Source organism: Primulina tabacum, chromosome 17 (assembly GCF_025594145.1).
Source record: "Primulina tabacum isolate GXHZ01 chromosome 17, ASM2559414v2, whole genome shotgun sequence".
In the NCBI taxonomy this organism is placed as follows: Eukaryota; Viridiplantae; Streptophyta; class Magnoliopsida; order Lamiales; family Gesneriaceae; genus Primulina; species Primulina tabacum.
In genome coordinates this window covers 5,954,294-5,980,541 of record NC_134566.1, presented here as the reverse complement: position 1 = coordinate 5,980,541, position 26,248 = coordinate 5,954,294, and the positions used below count along the sequence as shown (strand labels likewise).

General features: G+C 39.7%; 1 protein-coding gene across 1 annotated transcript; it reads right to left on the bottom strand.

Annotated features, from left to right (window-relative positions):
• Positions 1-20,933: 20,933 nt before the first annotated feature.
• On the bottom strand, positions 20,934-24,196 carry LOC142530442 (uncharacterized). Its single transcript, XM_075636276.1, has 5 exons — positions 24,127-24,196; positions 23,208-23,264; positions 21,446-21,785; positions 21,261-21,348; positions 20,934-21,149 (listed from the first exon to the last, which is right to left on the bottom strand). Exons 1-5 carry the CDS (start codon positions 24,194-24,196, stop codon positions 20,934-20,936), a joined length of 771 nt encoding a protein of 256 aa, XP_075492391.1.
• Positions 24,197-26,248: the final 2,052 nt, after the last annotated feature.

The window sequence follows — 26,248 nt, the reverse complement described above, 5'->3', positions numbered from 1 at the left end:
TTCTTCCTTGGAATTGCTCTTCTGATAGTTTCGTTGGTAAGAACCGTGATTTGTCCTCATGAATTTTCCAAATTTCCTTAAAAATAATGACATTGCGTCCTTACTTAGTTGATCAGCAGATTTCTCAATTGAACCTGTTGGTTCCATTTTGTGAGCACTTAGGGCAGTAGTAACTGCTGGTGTAGAAGGTTCTCTTTCTCTTGTTTGCATCTCAAACTCGTAGGCTTTTAAATCAGCAAATAAATCATGAAGTTCGACCTTATTCAGGTCCTTTTATTCTCTCATGGCCATGGTTTTAACATCTCATTCCTTGGAAAGACCTCGTACCACCTTTAGCGCAACATCTTTGTTTGAACACACTTTTCCAAGTGCATTCAGTTCATTTATGATGTCGCCGACTCTCTCATCATATTCATTCATAGATTCTTCAGTTTTCATTTTGATATTGTCAAACTTCTAAACAACAACAGATAGTTTGTTATCTTTAATCTATTCATTGTCTTCGCACAGCTGGATTAATTTCTCCCAAATTTCCTTTGTTGTTTTCCAGATCTTGATCTTACTGAATGTCACCTTATCCAAGGTTTTATACAGAATATCTTTAGCCAAATTGTCTAGGTTGGCTTTCCTCTTATCTTCTGCAGTCCATTCTTTTCTGGGCTTTTCAATACGATGGAGTGCACCATCAGTTATTGCCACTACAGTATTGGCTTTCATTATTTTCATGGGTTCGTCAGTGATAATGTACCACATGTCATCATCATGTGTAGTTAGATGAGCATGCATTCTAAATTTCCAGTCATCAAACTCTTTTCTCGAGAACATTAGAATTTTGTTGAAGGAAGACATGGTAATCAGATTTTGTAGATGAGAAATATTCAGAAACAAGATTCAATTGCTCTAATACCACTTGAGAGGATTGGTTAGGGGGATAATCGTTGAGCTACATTAGCTCGGTTCTTGAAATATTGAACACCGATGAATTAAATCGAGTTAGGTTTTCAAACCAAGTGGAAGACACTCGAAATAATCCTTCGTAGAAATTGATTAAACATTTGTAAACCATTTAAAATATATGCTAGTTGAATGAGTAAAAATATTTTAGTTGAAGCATTTTATCAAACACTTGGTATCCAATATATGATATTTGAAGAACACATAAAATGCTTCAAAAATACATCTTTAAAATGATGGAAATGATAAGTAAATGCAATAAACAAATAGACACGAATTTGTTTATGGATGTTCGGAGGCTTCAAATGCTCCTACGTCACCCCTTCTTCCCCTTGGGAATGATCCACTAGAAGACTTTGATTTATACAACACCTTGTACAAACCTATTTCAACTTAGGACTTATCTCTTTCCTAATTGAAACTCCTAGCACTCAATATTGCAGGCAGCACCTCACAATCAGCATATTGTTTAATGTCTCATATGAAAAGACTACAAACACGTTGTTTTACTTCTTTGTGTGAAGACTCACTCAACTAATATTTTAATTTCAACTCTATTGTATATGTGTGAGTGATTGTGTGTGAGAAATTTATCATTTACAGTGTACATCTCAAATATATCCTCACACAAGGGCTTGTGCTCTCAACTAGCTGATTTTTTCATGCTAACTGCCCATGCTTTAAATCCCCTTCAAAATCTCTTGTTTTATCTTCAAGATGTTGTATTTATAGGCTCCAACAATGATATATATGTTAGATACAAGAATATGACCGTTTGGAAAGTTTCTGTACTGTTTCTGAAATTGCAACAGTCAAATTCGCCTTGCTGAAAATTTTCCCGAGTGGTCAACTCTTGTCAACTGGTCAACTGGTTCAGTTGCAGTTGGTCTGGTCCAGTTCAACTGTTTCAGTTGGCCAGCAGCTGGTTCAGTTCAGTTGGTCTGATTCAGTTTCAACTGGTATGATGAAATCAGCCTAGCTGATTTCAGTTTGTGCAGAACCAGTAGTTGCATCGTCAATTATCAGTATCTTAAGCTTCGATTCAGACTTTGACTTCTAAAGATGATTTGTGGATCATGTCTTATCTTTCCAATGCATACTAAATCGCTTCATTTTGATAACCGAGCAGAGAGATATAACCAAAATACCGCAACTACTAAAACCCAACTTATTGCTGTTTTCGTGCAATCAGTTCGGTAATTCAGCGATAAGTTCGACCTTGATAACATCCGATTTTGCCCAACTGACGTGAAATACGACTTGTTCCAAAATTTTTTTCTGTTAAGTCAAGTTGGAGAATTGTCATTTGAATCATCCAGCTGGGAGATATCATCAAAAAACCGAAGCTCGTCAGAAATTCAGTTTCAATTTGCTTCTTGTGTTTGCAATTTCACACATGAGTAAATATGTTAGAAATACAATAACAAGTTTTGTTAACATCAAAATCAAGATTGCAAACATGAAATGTTCCAACACATAAACTTTTAGTTATCAGGACACTCAGGACTGTTAACATAATTCAGGTGTAAAATGACCATTTTGCCCCTGAAACCCTGAAGGATCGTGCCAAACACGATATTCTCCAATGAGCTGTAATATCTCGTGTTCTAAAAATGTTAACACCGATGAATTAAATCGGGTTTGGTTAATAACCAAGCGAAAGATACCCGAAGTAATCCTTCGTGAAGAAAGCTGTTATATTTGAAAGCATTTTAACTTATGTGAACTGAATAACTGAAATGAAGGAAATCAGTTTTCACATACATCAGTTCAGTTATGGTAACACATGAACTGACGGATAATCTTGCTGATCAAAGCAGTTTAAAAGCAACAGTTAATCAGTTAAGAACACAAGATATGTTTATGGATGTTCGGAGACTTCAACTGCTTCTACGTCACCCCTTCTACCTCCTCGAGTAGGATCCACTAGAAGACTTTGAATTATACAACAACTTGTACAAATCCACCCAGCTTCGGACTTACCCACTGTCTAACTAAACTCCTAGTCTATATTGAAGGCAGCACCTTCCATCCAACACTTCTTTAACGTCTGTGTGTCAAAGAATACATACACAAGTTTAATGTCTTTGTGCAAGAATTTGTTTTGGGTGGTGGTGTGTGTGCATATGTGTGAAAACTGAACAAAGGTGTTCTCACACACTGAGGGAGATATGCTTCTAAGCTAAACAGATATCTATGAATGAATCCCTCGCAACTGGGCTGAATGATTCTAGAAAGCTGATGAGAAATATGTGTGCCCTTTGTTTTTCACACACTTGTATATTTTCTTGTTGCTGCGTCTTGTGTGTGTATAGTGATTATGTTGAGTATTCACTGATCTTCTATATATAGGCTCGAAGCTTTGAACGTACAGTGAGACTCATTTATTGTATCCGTTGTATTTTGAACTGGCTCATTGGACTTTGTGTCTCGACTTTTCGACTGCCCTTCTGGAACATTTGTCTTTAATGCTCTAATGCAACGTTCATTATTGTCCTTTGACTGGACAATTTCTTTTGTACCTTTTTGCATAGCTGGAATCCACTTGACTAAGTTTGTCTAGATCTGTAACTGAATGATTCTAACTGATGCTTCGAACTGGTCAACTGAACTGATCTTCAGTTGGGCTAGTGAAATCAGTTGACTCATCAGATGAACTGATTTCACTCTTGTTCAGTTGAACTGGTCAGCTGGGTTCTTCATCAGTTGAACACTCCATCAGCTAGCCGGGCTTCTGAGGTTCTTTTGCTGAACTACCTATCAGCTGGACAGTGAGTAGAACTGCTCTTGAAATATCAATTGAACTGATTCAGCTAGCGGTTTTAGTTTGACGTCTTCAGTTTGTGATATAGACAGCTCGTTACTGATCCTAGCTTCTGCACACTAAGGTAGATCATTAGTAACAAAATAACAAGTTTTTTTAACATCAAAATTAAGTAAAGATTGCGAACATGAAATGTTCCAACAAACCCTAACTCGACCATTTTCCATTTGGACCTTAGAATTTCGACCCGATTCCATCCAGGCTTACCAAAACACCTTAAAACACATTCTTAATCATTTCTTAGACATAAACTTAAGCCCTTTGTCTAAGTTTCATAATTAATTTTAAAACTCAGACCGGAGTCCCGGTTTTAACCACAATCAACCCGAAACTCACCCAATATTTCCCAAACTTTTACCATGGCTTAATAATACCTAACCAAACATTAACATACCTAAACCAGACTACTTAAGACCTTTGAAAACCTCTGAAACTCTGCTAGAAAACTCTGCACTTATGGGCCGAAAACCCTAGCATTTCATTAGCCTCAAATTTCGACTCTAGCCCAAAACCATAGAGATTAGACCCAAACCAACCAACCTAAGTCCAAGACTAAACCCTCCTGTACCAACCTAGCATCTGGCTACAACCCCATGCACGAGGACATGCATGGTTCAACTAACCCTTGTGCGATAAGGGGTTGCTCGCGCCCTAGCCATGCACCTGCCACTAATCCTTCGAGCCAGCCCTGCACCGACCATCTAGGACCCCGACTCAAACCCACCAGAGCCTGAACCATGGCCTAGAACAGACCTGAGCATAGTCTCCCCCCTCACCAAACCCGATCGAGCCCATAACTCTTCCAAACAATGAGATCGTAGTCAGCCCTCTACACTACCTGTTCAAGATTTGATCCCTGTATCAAAAACACCTTCAACCATTTGTAAAACGACTCTTAAACAACAAGACCTAGCAACCCCTACAATACATGCCAAAAACGTGAGATACATAGAAGAAACGATATGTTTTCCATGTAAATTCGTTCCATACATGCATATATCAGTAGATCCGCCATTTTTATGCACAAACACACAAATAAACATATATTGATATGAATTATGAGAAAACGAGTGTATAGGGCATGTCTTTGCGTCTAAACGCTCGAAAATTTGCACAAATGATACGAGAGACGAACAGTGGAGGGACGGGACAACATTCCTTAAGAATTCCCTTGAAAAACCGTGGCAAAAAAACTACTGTGTGCTGCCCTGAGAGTGTTGGGGAGAAAGCCTAAGGTTTTGAGTGAAAATAATAAAAAGAATGATGGGATAATGGGCTTAAACTTTAAAATATTAAAAGGTAGTGACATTGGCCCAAAATCCTACTATAAAAGGCCCATCAAGCCCAATAACGTGTACATAAAATATTTCGTTTTGATAAATTTTCAAAAATATTACCTGATCCCTCAAAAAGTCCTTAATTTTGCCAAAAATCGATTATCGGTTTTAAATAATGACTCGGCATGTAAAAATATCCTAAAACACCCTATTTTCGAAAATCACATATTAATTACATCATATATTAAATAATTAAAAATAATTATTTAAAAAAAGCATTTTCCTTAACCAGTCCCGGTCTTTGTTTCTCGATCGAGAATCGAAACACGTTAAAAGCCATATATTCAACAATCAGATAAAACTTTCTACTTAAACATAAAAACATGCTTTTAGTCATAAATTTAATGCAATTAAAATATTTAACTAAGTATTTTTTATTTTTCTTAGATTTGCATGCAGTTGGATTACGTCATAGCATTTTTGGATCTTACAATACCTCCTCCCCTAATTAGAATTTCGTTCTCGAAATTTAAAACTCACCGAATAACTCCGGGTAGCGACTCCTCATCTCAGTCTCATTCTCAGTCTCCCAAGTAGCTTCTTTCTCCGAATGATTCAGCCACTTAACCTTGTCCATTTGAATAACTTTGTTCCAAAGTCTCCTTTTTTTTCTATCCAGAATCAGAGTAGGCCTTTCTTCGAAAGACAAGTTCGATGTCAACTGCAGTGGCTCGTAATTTAGCACATGTGAGGGATTCAACATGTACTTTCGCAGCTTCTAGATGTGAAACACATTATGTACTCCAGCCAGATTCGGTGGCAGTGAAACTCTAAATCTCTAATGGTCCTATGAACCTAGCACTGAGTTTTCCTTTCTTGGCAAATTTAATTACACCCTTCATAGGTGCAACTTTCACAAATATGTGGTCACCTACTGCAAACTCTAGATCTCTGTGTCGCTTATCCGCATAACTTTTTTGACGGCTCTGAGCAATCTTCATTCTATCCCGAATCTTGACTACTAGCTCTGCAATCTGTCTCATGATATCTGGACCAACTATGCTCTCTCTCCTGCCTCATCTTAATAAATAGGTGATCGACATTTTCTCCCATAAAGTGCCTCGTATGGAGCCATACCTATAGATGCCTGAAAGCTGTTGTTGTACGTGAACTCCAAAAGGGGTAATTTCGGTTCCCAACTGCCTTGGAAGTCGATCACACAAGCTTGGAGAAGATCCTCTAAAATCTGAATCACTCTCTCAGATTGACTGTCGGTCTGAGGATGAAAATTTTACTGAGCAACAATTTGGTACCCATAGCTTGATGCAGACTCTTCCAGAAAGAATATGTAAACCTGGGATCTCTGTCTGAAACAATAGACACTAGAATCCCATGCAACCTGACTATCTTTCTGATGTACAGCTCTGTGTACTGAGTCATGGTGAAAGTCTTCTTAATAGACAGGAAGTGTGCTGACTTGGTAAGTTGATCGACTATCACCCAAATGGCATTAAATCATCCAACCGTCCTCGATAGCCCTACCACAAAATCCATAGTGACATTCTCCCATTTTCACTTTGGAATAGAGAGAGGCTTAAGCTTCTCTGCAATCCTCTGATGTTCTGACTTAATCTGCTGGCATGTCAAACACTCAGACACAAAACGCAAAATATCTCGTTTCATGCCTGGCCACCAATACAAGGACTGCAAATCCTTATACATCTGTGTACTCCCTAGGTAAATCGAGTACGGAGTACTGTGAGCTTCTTTCATTACATCTTCCCTCAGAGAATCTCCACTAGGAACCCACAGTCAATCACGATAACGAACAATACCATCCTCAAGATAAAACAACTTCAGACCTTTGGACTAATCCCTCAGTCTCCACTTCTGCATCTGCTCATCAGAAGGCTGACCTGCTCGAATCATGTCTCTCAGAGTTGACTGAACTGTCAAGGTAGAAATACTAGGAGCATCGCCCCTGGCATAAATCGCAAGCTCGAATCTCTGAATCTCTGTCTGAAATTGTCTCTGAATAGACAAGTGAGTAATCACTGCATTATTCCTACTCAATGCATCTGCGACCATATTAGCCTTTCCTCGGTGGTAGCTAATGTCATAGTCATAATCCTTAACCAGCTCTAACCATCTTCGTTGTCTCATATTCAAATCTTTTTGGGTGAAGAAGTACTTCAAGTTTTTATGATCAGTGAAAATATTGCACTTCTCCCTACATAAGTAGTGCCACCAGATCTTCAGAGCGAATACCACTGCTGCAAGCTCGAGGTCATGAGTTGGATAGTTCTTCTCATGCAACTTCAACTTTTTGGATGCATAAGCAATTAATCGATCATTTTTCATAATAACTGCGCCCAAACCGAGATTCGAAGCATCTGTATAAAGAACGAACTCTCCTTGCCCTGATGGCATTGCTAGAACTAATGCGGAAGTCAAAGATTGCTTTAGCTTCTCAAAGCTCTCCTAGCACTTTGATCCTCACACAAACTTTGCATTTTCCTTCTTCAAGGCGGTCATGGGCACCGATTTAGTAGAAAAGCCCTTAAAAAACTTCCGGTAGTAGCCAGCTAGGCCCAAGAAACTACGGATCTCTGAAACTCGCCAATCCCTAACTGCCTCGAGTTTGCTGGGGTCTACCTCAACTCCATCTCTAGAAATAATGTGGCCTAAAAAATGCCACTCTCTCGAGCCAAAACTTGCACTTGCTGAACTTGGAAAAAAGCTTTTTGTCTTCTAATATCTGAAGAGCCGTTCTCAAGTGCCGACTGTACTCCTCCCTGGTCTTCGAATACATCAGAATATCATCTATGAAGACTATGATGAACTTATCCAAATACGGCTGAAATACTCGATTCTTGAGATCCATGATGATCGCCGGTGCATTAGTCAACCCGAATGACATCACCATAAACTCATAGTGTTCATATCGAGTCCTGAAAGCCGTCTTGTGAGCATCTGACTCTCTCACCTTCAACTGATGGTATCTTGAATGAAGATCTATCTTTGAGAAAATCGAAGCTCCCTACAACTGATCAAACAAGTCTTTGATTCTAAGCAAGGGATACTGTTGGAACTTTTCAAGTCCGCAATCTTGATTTTGATAATAACAGAACTTGTTAATTTGTTTAACTAATAATCTACCTTAGTGTGCAGAAGCTTGGATCAGTCTAGTTGTTTTTATCGCATCTGAAGACTCAACTGATTGCACAAACCGAATCAGTCTAACTGTTACAGCAATTGAGCAGTCCAGCTGTTTGTCCAGTTGATAGGTGATTCAGCAGGAGAACCTCAGAAACCTGGCCAGCCAAAGGAGTGTTCAACTGATGAAGAAACCCAGCTGATCAGTCCAACTGAACGAGAGAGAGATCAGTTCAACTGACGAGTCAACTGATTTCACCTACCCAACTGAAGATCAGTTCTGCTAACCAGTTCAAAGCATCAGTCAGGACTTTTCAGTTGGAGATGAAGACAAACTCTTTCAGTGAATTCCAGTTGTGCGTAAAGGTACAAGCTATTGTCCAGTCAAAGAACAATTATGGACGTTGCATCATAGCACTAAAGACAAAGCTCTTCGGAAGGGCAGTCGAAAAGACAAGACACAGAGTCCAAGAAGCCGATTCAAATGCAATGGATACAATAAATGAATCTGACTATACGATGAGTTTCTCTCGCCTATATAAAGAGAAGATCAGTGAAGATTCAACATAGAGAAAATAAGTGACAGAGAGTGAAAAGAATAAAGGGCACGCTTATCAGCACATCAGCTTTCAAGAAGCATTACGCCCAGTTGTGAGGGAATTCTTCAAGATATATCAGCTTAGTATAGAATCTATTTTCCCTTAGTGTGTGAGAACATCCTTTGTTCAGTTCTCACACACGCACACACTCTCACAATCACTCAAAATACAGTTTTGCACAAAGACGTTAAACTTGTGTATACAGTCTTTGACACATAGACGTTAAAGAAGTGTTGGCTGGAATGTGCTGCCTTCAGTCGTAGATAGGAGTTCAGTTTAGGCAGTAGTGTAAGTCCTAGCTGAGTGGGTTTGTACAAGGTGTTGTATAAATCAAAATCTTCTAGTGGATCCTACCTGTGGAGGTACAAAGAGTGACGTAGGAGCAGTTGAAGTCTCCGAACATCCATAATCATATCTTGTGTATTTAACTGATTACCTGCTGTTTTCAAAGTGTTTGGATCAGTTATAGTATTCTTCAGTTCTGTTGTCACCATAACTGAACCGAAGAATGCAAAAAATAATCTAGTCTATTTCAGTTATTCGGTTTACACTAGTTAAAATGTTTTCTAATTTAACAGTATTCTTCACGAAGGATTACTTCGAGTTTCTTCCTTTTGGTTTTAAACCAAACTCGATTTAATTTATCGGTGTTAATATTCTTAGAACACGAGCTATTGCAGCTCATTGGAGACTATAGTGTTCGATGTGTCTTCAAAGGCACTAGCACACTCGGTCCTTCAATTGGTATCAGAGCGTGTTGTTTTAAGAAGAACATTTGAAGAAAACTGTGTTTTAAAATTTGTTACTTTAAAATAGTGTTAAAATCTATTTAAAAGTGTTTTATACAATTTTCAAAACTATTTGAAAATATTTATATGTCGCTCTTTAGCAAAGAGTTGAGAGGATTGGTCTGCAATTAACATTGTAGCCAATTCACTAGACTCCGAGCTTTGGGGTTTTAATCATCTTGCAGGGGAACTGAGAATCATCTGCAAAGATGCACAGCTAAATTGCTGAACAAGACTTCAGTTGCAAGCCTACCACGTCAGCTGTTCTTCAGACGAAACTCATCCATGTTGGGATGTTGGTCGATTAAATCACCAGCTGAATTTCATGTGAGCCTAGTCAGAGTCTGCTCGACCAGTTGGTTAAGCACAGGGGTCAAGCTCAAAGCAGTTTAACACATTTCTCTAGCAAATGGAACTCATAACCGTTGCAGCATTTCTAGCAATCAAGCAACCAGCTGATTGTATATCCAGTTCTGTCACATAAACCAACTGATATCTGATGTTGTTTAAATAATGCTATTGTTGTAGCAAATTTTTCCTTTTCAACTGATGCATGTGCTCAGATGTAAATTCAAGGAAATTTATTTAAATAAACATCTTGTTTGTTCAGCTTTGTGTTGTTTGACTGAATGGATATTTCCAGATCTCTTGTCTACACTGCTTGAATGATTATAACCTTGAACGAATGATTAGATAAATATTTTTCTAATACGGGTTTTCGTTCAATTTTTGAAGGGGATTTTCTTTCAGTCTTGTTAAGAAATTTCTCCCTATTTCATCAACTGAAAGTATTCTCCTACCTTTGTCTTAAAGTTTTTCAATTCAGTTTTAGAGGGAGAGCTTTTCTTTTCTAAATATTTTTTCAAAACTTCTTTAATTCAGTTATTGAGGGGGAGCTTTTAACGATGTTTGAATGTACTAAACCTCAAACTGAATATATTGCGCTTAACTGCTCAAGTTTTGTAATCATCAAAAAGGGAGAGATTGTTAGAACTTTTCAAGTCCGCAATCTTGATTTTGATAATAACAAAAGTTGTTAATTTGTTTAACTAATAATCTACCTTAGTGTGCAGAATCTTGGATCAGTCGAGTTGTTTTTATCGCATTTGAAGATTCCACTGATTGCACAAACCGAATCAGTCTAACTGTTACTTCGATTGAGCAGTCCAGCTGATTGTCCAGTTGATAGGTGATTCAGCAGGAGAACCTCAGAAACTTGGCCAGCCGAAAGAGTGTTCAACTGATGAAGAAACCCAGCTGATCAGTCCAACTGAACGAGAGTGAGATCAGTTCAACTGACAAGTCAACTGATTTCACCAGCCCAACTGAAGATCAATTTAGCTTACCAGTTCGAGGCATCAGTCGGAACTTTTCAGTTGTAGATGAAGACACACTCTTTCAGTAGATTCCAGCCGTGCGTAAAGGTACAAGCTATTGTCCAGTCAAAAGACAATTATGGACGTTGCATCAGAGCACTAAAGACAAAGTGCTTCAGCAAGGAAGTCGAAAAGACAAGACACAGAGTCCAAGAAGATGATTCAAATGCAATAGATACAATAAATGAGTCTCACTGTATGATCAGTTTCTCTTGCCTATGTAAAGAGAAGATCAGTGAAGATTCAACATAGAGAAAATAAGTGACAGAGAGTGAAAAGAAAAGAAATGGCACACTTATCAGCACATCAGCTTTCAAGAAGCATTACGCCCAGTTGTGAGAGAATTCTTCAAGATATATCAACTTAGTATAGAACCTATTTTCCCTTAGTGTATGAGAACATCCTTTGTTCAGTTCTCACACATGCACACACTCACAATCACTGTGAGAGCCCAACCCATGTTCCAAAGCCAAGCCCATTTAGTATTAAGTTAAATAAAAAAAAAAAGATGAAATGTTAATCATCTTCATTTCTCTCTCCCGTAACTTCCGCCAGCTTCGTTTTTCATTATTCTTCAATTTCGAAGCTTTGACCTTCGATTTTAGCCGCTCCGGTTGCCGAAAAATTACAGTAAATATATATTCGGAATCCTCTCGACGAGAGCTATCCATTGATACCACTCTTGCTAGGTGAAATCGTGATTTCCGAAAACCCGTCTAAAAACGCCGCCGGCTTCACCGTTGAAATCGTCGTATTCCGTCGCTCAAAACTAAAAATTGATTGAGGGGTTTTGTTCCTTATGTCGTAAGCTTCCTTTTAATACCACTTTTGCAAATTTTCGAGAACAACCCGTCGGCTCCGTTTTTCTGCGTAATCCAGGTCATCTTCTCCGGCGAGTTTGCCGCCTGTTGCCGGTGAGCTTCGGTGTAGGCTTGATTTTAGCCACTGTTGTTCGGATTACAAGCTACCTCGGTGCGAATTGTTGCCCACGTGAATTTAATTCAATTTCGACTCAAATAATGTATCATTATTGATTAATTATTGGGTTATTGTTGTTGGTTCCAGAATTGTGCAAGTTGGAGGTCTAGTGTGGTGAACCTAGAATTTATCGCAGTCGCTTAAATATTAGTTTAGCGTCATTTAAAGCTAAAAAGAATATTTTGCGACGATAAAATAGAAATAATTGATTTTAGGTATTTTAGTCGAATATTGAAAATTTAGAAATTTAAAATGCCTAAATTGTTGAAATTGGATTTTTAGTGAATCAATGGTTCTGGAATTTTTATATGATGATAAGACAATTTAAATTAATATTCAGGTGATTTGTCTGAGTTGGCATTTACCGGACTTTCTTGAGGATTTAAGATATTTTGTGGTAAATTAAAGTCAGTTGAGGTACGCATGAACTGTTTTATTATGACGTCTATATGATGTGAAATGACGTTAAGTACTTTGTAATGAGTTGTAGCGTGCCTTATGTGTTTCTGTGAATACGTGATTGCATTCACGCATTTATTTGAGTTGATACTATTGTGGCATAGCATTTCGAGCCTTGACTCCTTTGATTGCTATTGATATTGATCTATCGAGTTGTTGCGTCATCGATGGAGTGGGTGGGTAGGATTAGCACTCCTGGTGACTTGCATGAGGGCTGAGCGGGTCGCTCCCGTACCCTCGATGCTACGTGCATGGATGAGCGGCGGCATGATATTACGTTGCTGCAGTCCTGGCACGGGTGGCCACTGTTCTTGTTGCTGATGCGTTTCATTTGGACTCCGCTTTGGTATCCATTATTTTTTTGTTACCGACACGCATTGCATTGCATTTCATTGCATTTTACTTGATTTTATTTCATGTCAGTTATATTTGTCGTAATATTACTGGTTCGTCGTACTGGGGCCCGACCCCTCGTTTCTTTTTATGCTGTGGTTGTTTTTGATGCCATAGCAGGTTATCCAGGAGGATTTGACGCGTCTGGTGGAGCGTCAGGTAGTGGTGCCCAATCGTCGAGTCATGGTTGAGAGTTCCCAGATATATATATACTATATTATGGAAATATACATTTACCGGGGAGATGCCCCGTGTAGCTGTACTGTTATTTTTACGATGTTTTGTATTGATAGTTGTGTGATCGAGCCTTGCCGGCTCTATATATGTTTAGTCCTGGCCAGTGCGGCTATAGGGTTGTGAATTGATGTTATGACTTTATTTCGAGTATATAAATGTTATTTGTGTGGTTTGGAAATTTTTGGGATGTCCTACTTACGGGAAGGTCATGTCGAAATTTCTATTGGCCCAAAAAGGAAAATTTTTAATCGCTTTCGCTGTTTACATTAATAAATCCTGGTTGTTTTGTCATTAAAGATTAATCAGGAGCACGGGCCCCCACAGTTGGTATCAGAGCGTAACTGGGATATGCTCGAATTAGAGTCTAGGGCACTTGAGTCTAGACACAAATAACATGATTGTGCATGTGTTTGACTATTTGCTCTTATTTGAATTATTTGGTGTGATTTGCTTGAATTTACATGCGTTAGAATGACTAGCTGATTAGGCATGGTATGTAGTTTCGAAATTGCCTATAACTTTCTTTTACCTATTATCTGCCTGTGGATTTAATCCTCGTGTCTTGCAGAATGGCACCTGGAGGAAGAGGTAGAAAAGGAAAAAAAATAGCGAAAGAATCTGAGGCGCAAAATGTTCGAGGACTTGCAGATATCATTAGAGGTAGACGTGGTCGACCTCGAGGACAAGTCGCTCAAAATGTTGAAGAAGAAGTGAACCAAGAACCTCCTCGACCTGAAAGACCTGGAGCTAGACATGTAGCGATTGAGCAAGAAGTGGAATAGCTGACACAGAAAGTTGGAGGAATGCAGTTAATAATTTCTCAGTTTCAAGAATTACGTCCTCCAAAATTCTTTGGCAACGAGAGCGGAGAAAAAGCAGCAGGCTGGCTGAAAATTATAAATCATCTATTTAATTTGTTGGAGTATTCCCAAGATATTAAATTGAAGCTTGCCATCTACCAACTTAAAGACCGAGCACAACTCTGGTGGGAAGCCACAGAGGAAGCAATGAAGGACTCTGGTGAAATTATTACTTGGGATGCTTTTCGTGCTCACTTTACCCAAGAATATGCACCACCATCATATTATGCTGCTAAAGAAGAAGAGTTCAATCAGTTGGTGCAGGGAAACAAATCAGTGGTGGAATATGCTTCACAGTTTTCTGCTCTTTTGCCCTATGTTCCACATGTTGCCAGGAATTATCAGGCTAAACTATCATGTTTTCTGCACGGGTTGCAGCGGACTGTTCATACTTTGGTAATGACTGGATCGCCTAATACGTATATTCAAGCAGTGGAAAAGGCGAAGAAAATTGAAGCAAGTTTGCTCAGAGGAGACCCACAACCAGGTCCATCATCTGTTTCTCAGGGATCTGGAAGTAGTATGTCAATGCCAGTGGATTTACCTCCATATCAGCCTGTATAGTCATACCAACAACCCAAACAGCAGAGGTACAAAGTAAAAGGAAAGCAATTCAAGAAGAAGTCTCAATCCAACTCTTCCAGTTCAGGCAGTGCACGAGGGGGAGGTTCTGTTGGGTCGTCTAGCACTATGCATTGTGATCGATGTGGTGGTCGACATTTTAGTTCCCAATGTGTAGGAGTTCAGGGGACTTGTCATAATTGTGGTCAGGTTGGACATTACGCCAGGGTATGTCCTAATGCAGGGAGACAGCAGTTCCAGCCACAGCAGCTTGGTCAAGTTCCCCGTGGACCAGTCTTTAGACCATATGCTCCTACTCCATCATTTCAGCAATCCAGTTACCCACCTCCCAGAGGTCCTATTCAGCAGCCATTTCTAGGGCCACAACAAGCCCAAGTCCATGCTTTGACTGAGGAACAGGCTCAGGATGCACCAGGAGGAGTGATTGCAGGTATTTGTTATGTTTTTGATTATCCTGCACGCATATTGATAGACAGGAGCATCTCATTCATTTTTTATCTGCTGCATTTGTTGATGAGCATGAGATTGCTACTATTCTTTTGTTGGATACTGTGTCAGTTGCTACTCCTTCTGGTGTATATTTGATGTCCCGTGAGATAGTTTTGAACTGTGTGATTAGATTTGAGAGTAATATTATGATAACAAATCTAATCAAATTAGCCATGACTGATTTTGACTGTATTCTGGGTATGGATGTGTTGACGAATTATCGAGCCACTGTGGATTGTTTCCATGGAGTTGTCAGATTTAGACCATATTATGGCAGCAAATGGAATTTTTATGGTTATGATTCACAGTCTCGAATTCCATTAGTATCTGCAATGGAAATGTTCGGGTTGTTGTCAATCGGCAATGAAGGATTTTTGATCTATGCTCTTGATGCAACACGGGAAGAACGATTGAAAGTTTCAGACATTCCCGTTGTCAAGGATTTTCCAGATGTATTTCCTGATGAGATTCCAGGCTTTCCGCCTCAAAGGAAAATAGATCTTAGCATTGAATTAATGCCAAGGACAAATCCTATTTCTAGAGCACTATATCGTTTAGCTCCAACAGAGTTGAAAGAACTCAAGGAACAGCTACAGGATTTACTGGAGAAAGGCTATATCAGACCCAGTATGTCGCCCTGGGGAGCTCCAATATTGTTTGTAAAGAAGAAAGACGGAACAATGAGAATGTGCGTCGATTATCGGCAGTTAAACCGGGCTACTGTGAAGAATAAGTATCCTTTGCCGCGTATTGACGACTTGTTTGATCAGTTGCAGGGTAGTTCTGTGTATTCCAAGATTGATCTTCGTTCCGGATACCATCAGCTTAGAGTCCGAGAGGAAGATGTTCCTAAGACAGCATTTCGGACACGTTATGGACACTATGAATTCCTAGTCGTGCCGTTTGGTTTGACTAATGCTCCAGCGGTTTTTATGGATTTAATGAATCGTGTGTTCCGGGAATTCATAGATAAATTTTTTATCGTCTTTATTGATGACATCTTGATTTATTCCAGATCAAAGAAACAACACGAAGAATATTTGAAATTAGTTCTCCAAACACTCAGAGAAGCGCAATTGTATGCCAAATTTTCTAAGTGTGAGTTTTGGTTGGACAGAGTTTTATTTTTAGGCCATGTTATATCTGCACAAGGAGTATCTGTTGATCCTAATAAAGTTGAAGTTGTTATCAGTTGGCCTAAACCAACCAATGTGTCTGAGATTCGAAGCTTTTTGGGATTAGCTGGGTACTACAGGCGTTTCATTGAGGGATTTTCTAGAATAGCTAGGCCTATGACCCAGTTGACACAGAAAGATCGACGTTTTTTATGGACTGCAGAATGTGAGTCTAGTTTTCGGACTCTGAAAGAAAAATTGACCACATCTCCGGTGCTAGCTTTGCCTTCAGGCTCAGGTAGATTTGTTGTCTGTACAGATGCTTCCCTAAATGGACTGGGTTGTGTTTTGATGCAAAATGGACGATTGATTGCGTATGCATCTCGTCAGTTGAAGCCACATGAGACTCGATATCCAGTTCATGATTTGGAGTTAGCTGCCATTGTGTTTGCATTGAAGATATGGCGTCATTATCTGTACGGAGAACAGTTTGTGATTTATTCTGATCACAAGAGTCTGAAGTATCTTTTCACACAGTCCGACTTGAATATGAGACAGCGTCGATGGTTGGAATTACTTAAGGACTTTGATTGTGAGATTCAGTACCAACCAGGGCGAATGAATCAAGTTGAAGATGCTTTGAGCAGAAAGGTTCAGCCTAAAATGTTGGCATCTTTGACCATTTCAAAGGTTCATGAGCATTTGGGAACTTCAGGATGGACTTATCAGTCTAAGGGCGACTACTTTATAGTTTCATCTATACAAGTTGAACCACAGATTGTTTCTAAAATCAAAGCAGCACAGAGAACTGATCCACATGTTCATAGATTGAAAGAATTGACTCAGACAGGTCAATCAGACAAGTTCAGTGTTGCTTCTGATGGATGTCTACGCTATAATGGTAGACTTGTGGTTCCAAATTTGATAGACTTAAAAGAAGCTATACTTCGAGAAGCTCATTGTAGTCGACACAGTGTTCATCCTGGAATCAGAAAGATGTATCATATCTTGAAATCCCATTACTGGTGGGAAGGTATGAAGAAAGAGATTTCTGACTTTGTGGCTAGATGTTTGACGTGCCAACAGGTTAAAGCTGAGAGAATGAGACCTGGTGGTATGTTACATAGTCTTGAAGTGCCACAGTGGAATTGGGAGCACATTGCTATGGATTTTGTGACACACCTACCTCGTTCTAATCGTGGTTGTGATGCGATTTGGGTGATTGTTGATAGATTGTCTAAATCAGCCCATTTTATTCCTTATGATCGTACTTGTACTTATAAGAAAATGGCAAAAATGAACATCGATCATGTGGTGAGATTGCATGGTGTGCCTGTAACCATAGTATCAGATCGTGATCCCAGGTTTTCTTCGAAGTTTTGGGGTAGTTTGCAATCAGCATTGGGTTCAAAGTTGGCGATGAGTACTGCATATCACCCACAGACAGATGGTCAGTCTGAGAGGACCATTCAGACACTCGAGGACATGTTGCGAGTAGTCGTGATGGATTTCAGGGGTGGTTGGCAGGAATCATTGTCACTTGTTGAGTTCTCTTACAATAACAGCTTCCAAGCAACCATCAGAATGGCACCATTTGAAGCCTTGTACGGTAGAAAATGTAGATCTCCGATATGCTGGGAAGATGTAGGAGAAAAACAGATGTCAATGCCAGAATTTATACAAGAAATGAAAGAGAAGGTTGAAATGATTAGAAAAAGAATGAAAGCAGCACAGGATCGTCAAGCTAGCTATGCTAATAAAAGGCGTAGGCCTTTAGAATTTCAGGTTGGCGATCAGGTTTTCTTGAAAGTATCACCGTTTCGTGGTACTATGAGATTTGGGCGCAAAGGGAAGCTAGCTCCGCGTTATATTGGTCCATATGCGATTGTTGAGAGGATTGGCACTTTGGCTTATCGTTTGGACTTACCACAGAGTTTGTCTGCGATACATGATGTGTTTCATGTATCTATGTTACGAAAGTACGAGCCGGATCCTTCTCATGTCTTGAGGACTGATGAGGTGGAGTTGGATAGTTCCCTTAGCTATGTTGAGCATCCAGTGCAAATTCTTGATCGTAAAGAAAAGCAACTTAGGAATAAGACGATTCCACTGGTTATGGTGCAGTGGAGTAGACATGGGAGAGAAGAAGCTACATGAGAATTAGAGGCTAAAATGCGTCAGGATTGACCTCATTTGTTTGAAAATGTAATAAATTATTTCATGTATTCTGATTTCCCTATGTACTATCAGTGGTAAATGTTTATAAACCACTTTTGTATAAATATTGTGTATACTAGATTTCAAGGACGAAATCTTTTATTAGTAGGGGAGAATGTGAGAGCCCAACCCATGTTCCAAAGCCCAGCCCATTTAGTATTAAGTTAAATAAATAAAAAAAAGATGAAATGTTAATCATCTTCATTTCTCTCTCCCGTAACTTCCGCCAGCTTCGTTTTTCATTCTTCTTCAATTTCGAAGCTTTGACCTTCGATTTTAGCCGCTCCGGTCGCCGAAAAATTATAGTAAATATATATTCGGAATCCTCTCGACGAGAGCTATCCATTGATACCACTCTTGCTAGGTGAAATCGTGATTTCCGAAAACCCGTCTAAAAACGCCGCCGGCTTCACCGTTGAAATCGTCGTATTTCGTCGCTCAAAACTAAAAATTGATTGAGGGGTTTTGTTCCTTATGTCGTAAGCTTCTTTTTAATACCACTTTTGCAAATTTTCGAGAACAACCCGCCGGCTCCGTTTTTCTGCGTAATCCAGGTCATCTTCTCCGGCGAGTTTGCCGCCTGTTGCCGGTGAGCTTCGGTGTAGGCTTGATTTTAGCCACTGTTGTTCGGATTACAAGCTACCTCGGTGCGAATTGTTGCCCACGTGAATTTAATTCAATTTCGACTCAAATAATGTATCATTATTGATTAATTATTGGGTTATTATTGTTGGTTCCAGAATTGTGCAAGTTGGAGGTCTAGTGTGGTGAACCTAGAATTTATCGCAGTCGCTTAAATATTAGTTTAGCGTAATTTAAAGCTAAAAAGAATATTTTGCGACGATAAAATAGAAATAATTGATTTTAGGTATTTTAGTCGAATATTGAGAATTTAGAAATTTAAAATGCCTAAATTGTTGAAATTGGATTTTTAGTGAATCAATGGTTCTGGAATTTTTATATGATGATAAGACAATTTAAATTAATATTCAGGTGATTTGTCTGTGTTGGCATTTACCGGACTTTCTTGAGGATTTAAGATATTTTGTGGTAAATTAAAGTCAGTTGAGGTACGCATGAACTGTTTTATTATGACGTCTATATGATGTGAAATGACGTTAAGTACTTTGTAATGAGTTGTAGCGTGCCTTATGTGTTTCTGTGAATACGTGATTGCATTCACGCATTTATTTGAGTTGATACTATTGTGGCATAGCATTTCGAGCCTTGACTCCTTTGATTGCTATTGATATTGATCTATCGAGTTGTTGCGTCATCGATGGAGTGGGTGGGTAGGATTAGCACTCCTGGTGACTTGCATGAGGGCTGAGCGGGTCGCTCCCGTACCCTCGATGCTACGTGCATGGATGAGTGGCGGTATGATATTACGTTGCTGCAGTCTTGGCACGGGTGGCCACTGTTCTTGTTGCTGATGCGTTTCATTTGGACTCCGCTTTGGTATCCATTATTTTGTTGTTACCGACACGCATTGCATTGCAGTTCATTGCATTTTACTTGATTTTATTTCATGTCAGTTATATTTGTCGTAATATTACTGGTTCGTCGTACTGGGGCCCGACCCCTCGTTTCTTTTTATGCTGTGGTTGTTTTTGATGCCATAGCAGGTTATCCAGGAGGATTTGACGCGTCTGGTGGAGCGTCAGGTAGTGGTGCCCAATCGTCGAGTAATGGTTGAGAGTTCCCAGATATATATATACTATATTATGGAGTTATACTTTTCTCGGGGAGATGCTCCGTGTAGCTGTACTGTTATTTTTACGATGTTTTGTAATGATAGTTGTGTGATCGAGCCTTGCCGGCTCTATATATGTTTAGTCCTGGCCAGTGCGGCTATAGGGTTGTGAATTGATGTTATGACTTTATTTCGAGTATATAAATGTTGTTTGTGTGGTTTGGAAATTTTTGGGATGTCCTACTTACGGGAAGGTCATGTCGAAATTTCTATTGGCCCAAAAAGGAAAATTTTTAATCGCTTTCGCTGTTTACATTAATAAATCCTGGTTGTTTTGTCATTAAAGATTAATCAGGAGCACGAGCCCCCACAATCACTCAAAATACAGTATTGCACAAAGATGTTAAACTTGTGTATGTAGTCTTTGACATATAGACGTTAAAGAAGTGTTAGCTGGAATGTGCTGCCTTCAGTCGTAGATAGGAGTTCAGTTTAGGCAGTAGTTTAAGTCCTAGCTGAGTTGGTTTTTACAAGGTGTTGTATAAATCAAAGTCTTCTAGTGGATCCTACCTGTGGAGGTAGAAAGGGTGACGTAGGAACAATTGAAGTCTTCGAACATCAATAAACATATCTTGTGTATTTAACTGATTAACTGCTGTTTTCAAAGTGTTTGGATCAGTTAGAGTATTCGTCAGTTCAGTTGTCACCATAACTGAACCGAAGAATGCAAAAACTAATATAGTCTATTTCAGTTATTCGATTTACACGAGTTAAAATGTTTTCTAATTTAAAAGTCTTCTTCACAAAGGATTACTTCAAGTTTCATCCGCTTGGTTTTAAACCAAACTCGATTTAATTTATCGGTGTTAATATTCTTAGAACACGAGCTATTGCAGCTCATTGGAGACTATAGTGTTCGAAGTGTCTTTGAAGGCACTAGCACAGTCGGTCCTTCAGATACTTATTCTTGGTGGTGACTCTGTTCATCTCCCTATAATCAATGCAAATTCGTATACTGAGATCTTTCTTCTTCACAAATAATAGCGGTGCTCCCCATGGAGAAAAACTTGGGCAAATAAAACCCTTGTCCGACAACTCCTGAATCTGCTCCTTCAGTTCTTTCATCTTCGCAGGAGTTAGACGATAGGGTGCCTTGAAAATTGGCATTGTCCCCGGTATCATCTCGATGGAAAACTCCACCTCTCTATCTGGTGGGATGCCAGAAACGTCCTTAGGAAAAACCCTAGGAAATTCTCTTACAACCTCGACATCCTCTAGCCTTTGACTGACTGGCTCAGATACTGACACAAGGCTCGCTAGAAAAGCTTGGCAGCGTCTCTTCATAAGTTTCCTGGCACAGATACAGGAAATAACATGTGTCATCTACTTGTTCCTCGCTGCCTCAAAAAACAAATGATTTCTCGTTGGGTGGTCGAACAGACACTGACCTCTGCCGGAAATCTATCGAAGCTCCATTCAGAGACAGCCAGTCCATGCTAAGAATGATGTCAATCTTAGGCATCGGAAGTACAATCAGATATGCTTGTTCGGAATTTTTCTGTAAACGAAGCTCCTGATTCTTCACTATTTTTGTAGTAACCATCTGATCACCAGAAGGGATAGGAACTCTAAAGCCCAAATCCAAGTCCTCTGCTATAATTTTTAGCCGCTTAACAAATGTCTCGGATATGAATGAGTGTGTAGACCCTGAATCTAGCAGTGCATAGGTAGCTACACCTGAGATAAATATCCTTCCTATGACAAATATAACATTAAAACCATTTACGCCTAATAAATTCATAAACTTATATCATTAATAACCCAAAATTCTCAAAAATTACCTCGAATGATCCTTGAATAGTCTCAAAATTACCCAATTTTCCCAACATGAATTTTTGAAAATCGTAATTCAGTCCTTGCTTTTTCTCGAATTTATCATTGGGCCCTCAAAATTTCGAAAATTAGCAAATAGGTCCATAATATTTTTGGTTTTTGTGTAATAGCCACTTCATAATTTTTAAGTTGGTCCAATTCCATCCTATACATTATAAGGTTTACATTCCATGCCCGAATGTTCTCAAAGTACAATGGTGTCCCTTAAATCCATCTAATTTAGGTCAAGCAACCTAGTTTCTTCTAAGTTCTTTATTCTCAAAGTAGTTCTACTAACCAATTTAACATTTCTCGCAATCAGAACAATATAATAATGTTAAGTAAATAGGTTACCAGTAATCAAAGCATGTCTGGATCTGCCTCAACCTCCTCAGCGTGCATCACATATGCTCTACCGGTAGTAGGCTCTTTATTCCTCAGGCAATCCGCATCTTTTTGGCCCTCCTCCTTGCAGATGAAGCACTTGAACATTCTCCACATGCATTTACCATAGTGGAGACTGTTGCATTGCTTTTACGGTTGCCTCTCCTCAGGCTTTGAGGCACCTGAATTCTGAGTTGGATTCTGCTGTCCCGGCTTCTTGAACTGACCTTGGGGCCTCTGTTGCCCCGGAGCCCTGGAAGGTCCTGAAAAGTGCTTCTTATTGGATTGAGAACTCTGCTGAGTCTATTGTCTCTTGCGCTGCAACTCGAAGTCAATGTCTCTCAAATATTGCTCAGCCTGATAGGCACAAGCAAGCCTCGTAATCTGTTGGCCTCATCAACATCATGTCCCTACGAATAGTGGGTTTGAGACCATCCATAAAATGCCTCAGTTTCTCAGCAGCATATGAAGCAATGAGGGGCACGAAGTGTCAACCCCTATCAAACTTTCTGATGAAATCAGCAACAGACGTGTCCCCCTGTCGGAGACTCATAAAATCTCTATTCCGACGTCCCCTGACGTATATAGTGAAATACTTGTCATAGAACATATCCTTGAAATGATTCCAAGTGAGGGTAGCTAGATTAACCCCATGCTCTGCTCCTTCCCACAAAAGAGACGCATCGTCTCGCAACATATAAGGGGCACATCGGACTCTATCAACATCCCTCATGTTCAGATATCGAAAGTGTAGCTCAATTGACCTGATCCAACCCTCAGGAACAAACGGGTCGGTGGTGCCAGAAAACTCCTTAGGATTCAGCCTCCTAAACTAATCATAGGCGTCCTTCTGTAGCCTCGGGGCCTGTTGAGCCCGCTCCATCAGCTAAGCTATGCCCTCAAGAACCCTGGTAGCAGGACCTCCTAGTGGTGGCGGTGGAAAAACCCTGTTACCTTCAAGATCACCATCCTTTGTACCATCACAGGGTGCTCGTCTGGGAGGCATAATACCTGAACACAGTCCGATTTTAAATGTAACCCACATGCAATCCAATCTATCCTTTAAACATTTAACAACAAATCATATAAACATATAAATATGTATTCAAACGTATAAATCATATAAACGTGCAGGTGATAAAATTAAAACATTTAAAACAGTTAAACTTACAGATTTAAGGCTTGATGAATAAACTTCTGAAGCTGGCAGTGGCACAACCCTTTACAGGAAACCTTGCTCCGATACCAACTGAAACGACCCTAAAAGTCTACTAATTTTTTTTTTAAATCTAGCCACGGCCGAAGCATATACATACGCCCATATGTATAAAAATTCAAAACATGCTATTAAAAATAAATTCGACAACCGAATAAATCACTGCAGTTAAAATCATAGAAATGAACCACCCTACGTGTCTACTCTGTAAAAACAAAAGTATCAAGTAAGACGCTACAATCTTCCAAACCATAAACACAATGAAATCATAAACTGTTTAAAATGCAGTTTAAACATATCCTCAAATATCATATTACCAAAAATAACGCAAGGTCCTCGGATTCTCGTGCTCTACCAACTCAATCGGATCAGTCATCATCACCTCCTGTCTCCTCAAACTCATGCTCACCTGCATCAAACACACCTAGTGAGTCTAAAGACTCAACACACCATAATCACGATAACAAAATATACATATACATAATATGCAACAGTGAAATGTATTGTAATTATCATAACTTTCATGATCTTTCATAAACATAAACATAGTCATTTGCTGACATCATAAACATATATGTTTTCCCCTTAGACGAATTCAGATCATTAATTATGACTTTTGTATCAGTTTTTTGTCGATTGATCAATCTTACGTATTACCATAGTACCAGGCAGCACGGACATCAGCAACTCTCTCACACGTTAACTGAGCCTTGGCCTTACATGTCATCGTATCATTTTATATTCGTATTCATATTATTCACAATCAAATCACCTCCTTCAAAACATTTTATCTTATCTATTACTTATAAAAACTCGGACCGAAATCCCGATTTTAACCTCAATCAACCAGAAACTCACCCAATCTTCCCAAACTTTAACCATGGCTTAATAGTACCTAACCAGACCTTAAACAACCTAAACTAGACCACTGAAGACCCTTTAAAACCTCTGAAACTCTGCTGGAAAATTGTGAGGCCCGGGGCCGAAGAGGGCAGGGTGTGATCGTCGGTACCATGAGGTTGCACGGACAATGAGCGGCTCTTGGCAGGCTTCTAGGCGAAAAGAACGTGAATGAACCCATCTTACACCGGAATGAGAGGGATTACAAAGCTATTAAGGTATGGGACTGTGCAGTTCAGGAGGGCTTAAAAGATTTGATATGTTCTACTCAAATCAAGAAAGAGCTTCTTCTTTTTGGGAGCTCATCACATAAGAACTCCAAAGTTAAGCATGCATGACTTGGGGCAATTTTGGGATGGTTGACCCCCTGGGAAGTTTACTAGGGGGCGTGTGAGTGTGGACATAAATACGCCAAAAAGACTCGTTTTGATACAGTGGAGACAGTCGTCGAATCTGGGGCGTTACAGTTGGTATCAGAGCCGACCTCTCGTAGTACGGTGTGGTTCGGGAACAAATCAAGCGAAAGCTGGTGGGCATGTGAGTTCCAGGGCCGAAGAGGGTGGGGGGTGATCGCTAGTGCCATGAGGTTGCACGGACAATGAGCGGCTCTTGGCAGGCTCCTAGGCGAAGGGAACGTGAATGAACCAATCTTACACTATAATGAGAGGGATTCCAAAGCTGTTAAAGTATGGGACTTTACAGTTGAGTAGGACTTAAAAGATTTGATATGTATTACTCATATCAAGAAGGTGCATCTTCTTTTCGGGAGCTCATCACATAAGAACTCCAAAGTTAAGCGTGCTTGACTTGGGGCAATTTTTGGATAAGTTACCTCCTGAGAAGTTTTCTAGGGTGCATGTAAGTGAGGATATAAGCACGCTAAAAGGACTCGTCTTGATACAATAAAGACAGTCATCGAATCTGGGACGTTACAAAAATTCTGCACTTATGGGCCGAAAATCCTAGCGTTGCATTAGCCTCAAATTTCATATCTAGCCAAAAACCATCAATACCAGACCCAAACCAACCAACTTAGGACCAAGACCAAATCCTCATAGACCAACCTAGCCTCTGGCTCCAGCCCATTGCACGAAAACGTGCATGGTTCAACTAACCCTTGCGCGATAAGGGCTTGCTCGTGCCTTAGCCATGCACCTGCCCCTAATCCTTTGAGCTATCCTTACATTGACCATCTAGGACCCCAACCTAGACCCAACAGAGCCTGAACAACGGCCTAGAACAGACATGATCACAGCCGCCCCCCTCACCAAACTCGATCGAGCCCATAACCCCTTCAAACCATGAGATCGCGGTCGACCCTCTACACTACCTGTTCCAGATTTGATCCCTGCATCTAAAACAATTTCAACATGCTGTAAAACGACCCTTAACCAACGAGACCTGGCAGCCTCTTCAATACATGCCAAAAATTTGAGATACATAGAAGAAAAGTGAGATGTTTTCCATGTAAATTCAATCCATAAATGCATATATCAGTAGATCCGCCATTTTTCATGCAAAAACACATAAATAAAAATATATTGATGTGAATGATGAGAAAACGAGGGTATTGGGCATGTCTTTGCATCTAAACGCTCGAAAACTCGCACAAACGATACGAGAGACGAACATTGGAGGGACGGGACAACGTTCCTTTATAATTTCCTTGAAAAAACGTGGCAAAAAACCTGTTTTGTGTGTGTGTGTGCGCGCGCACTGTCGTGAGAGGGGTGGGGAGAAAGCCTAGGGTTTTGAGTGAAAATAATGAAAGGAATGATGGGATAATGGGCCTAAACTTTAAAATATTAGAAAGTAGTGACCTTGGTCCAAAATCCTACTATAACAGACCCATCAAGCCCAATAACGTGTACGTAAAATA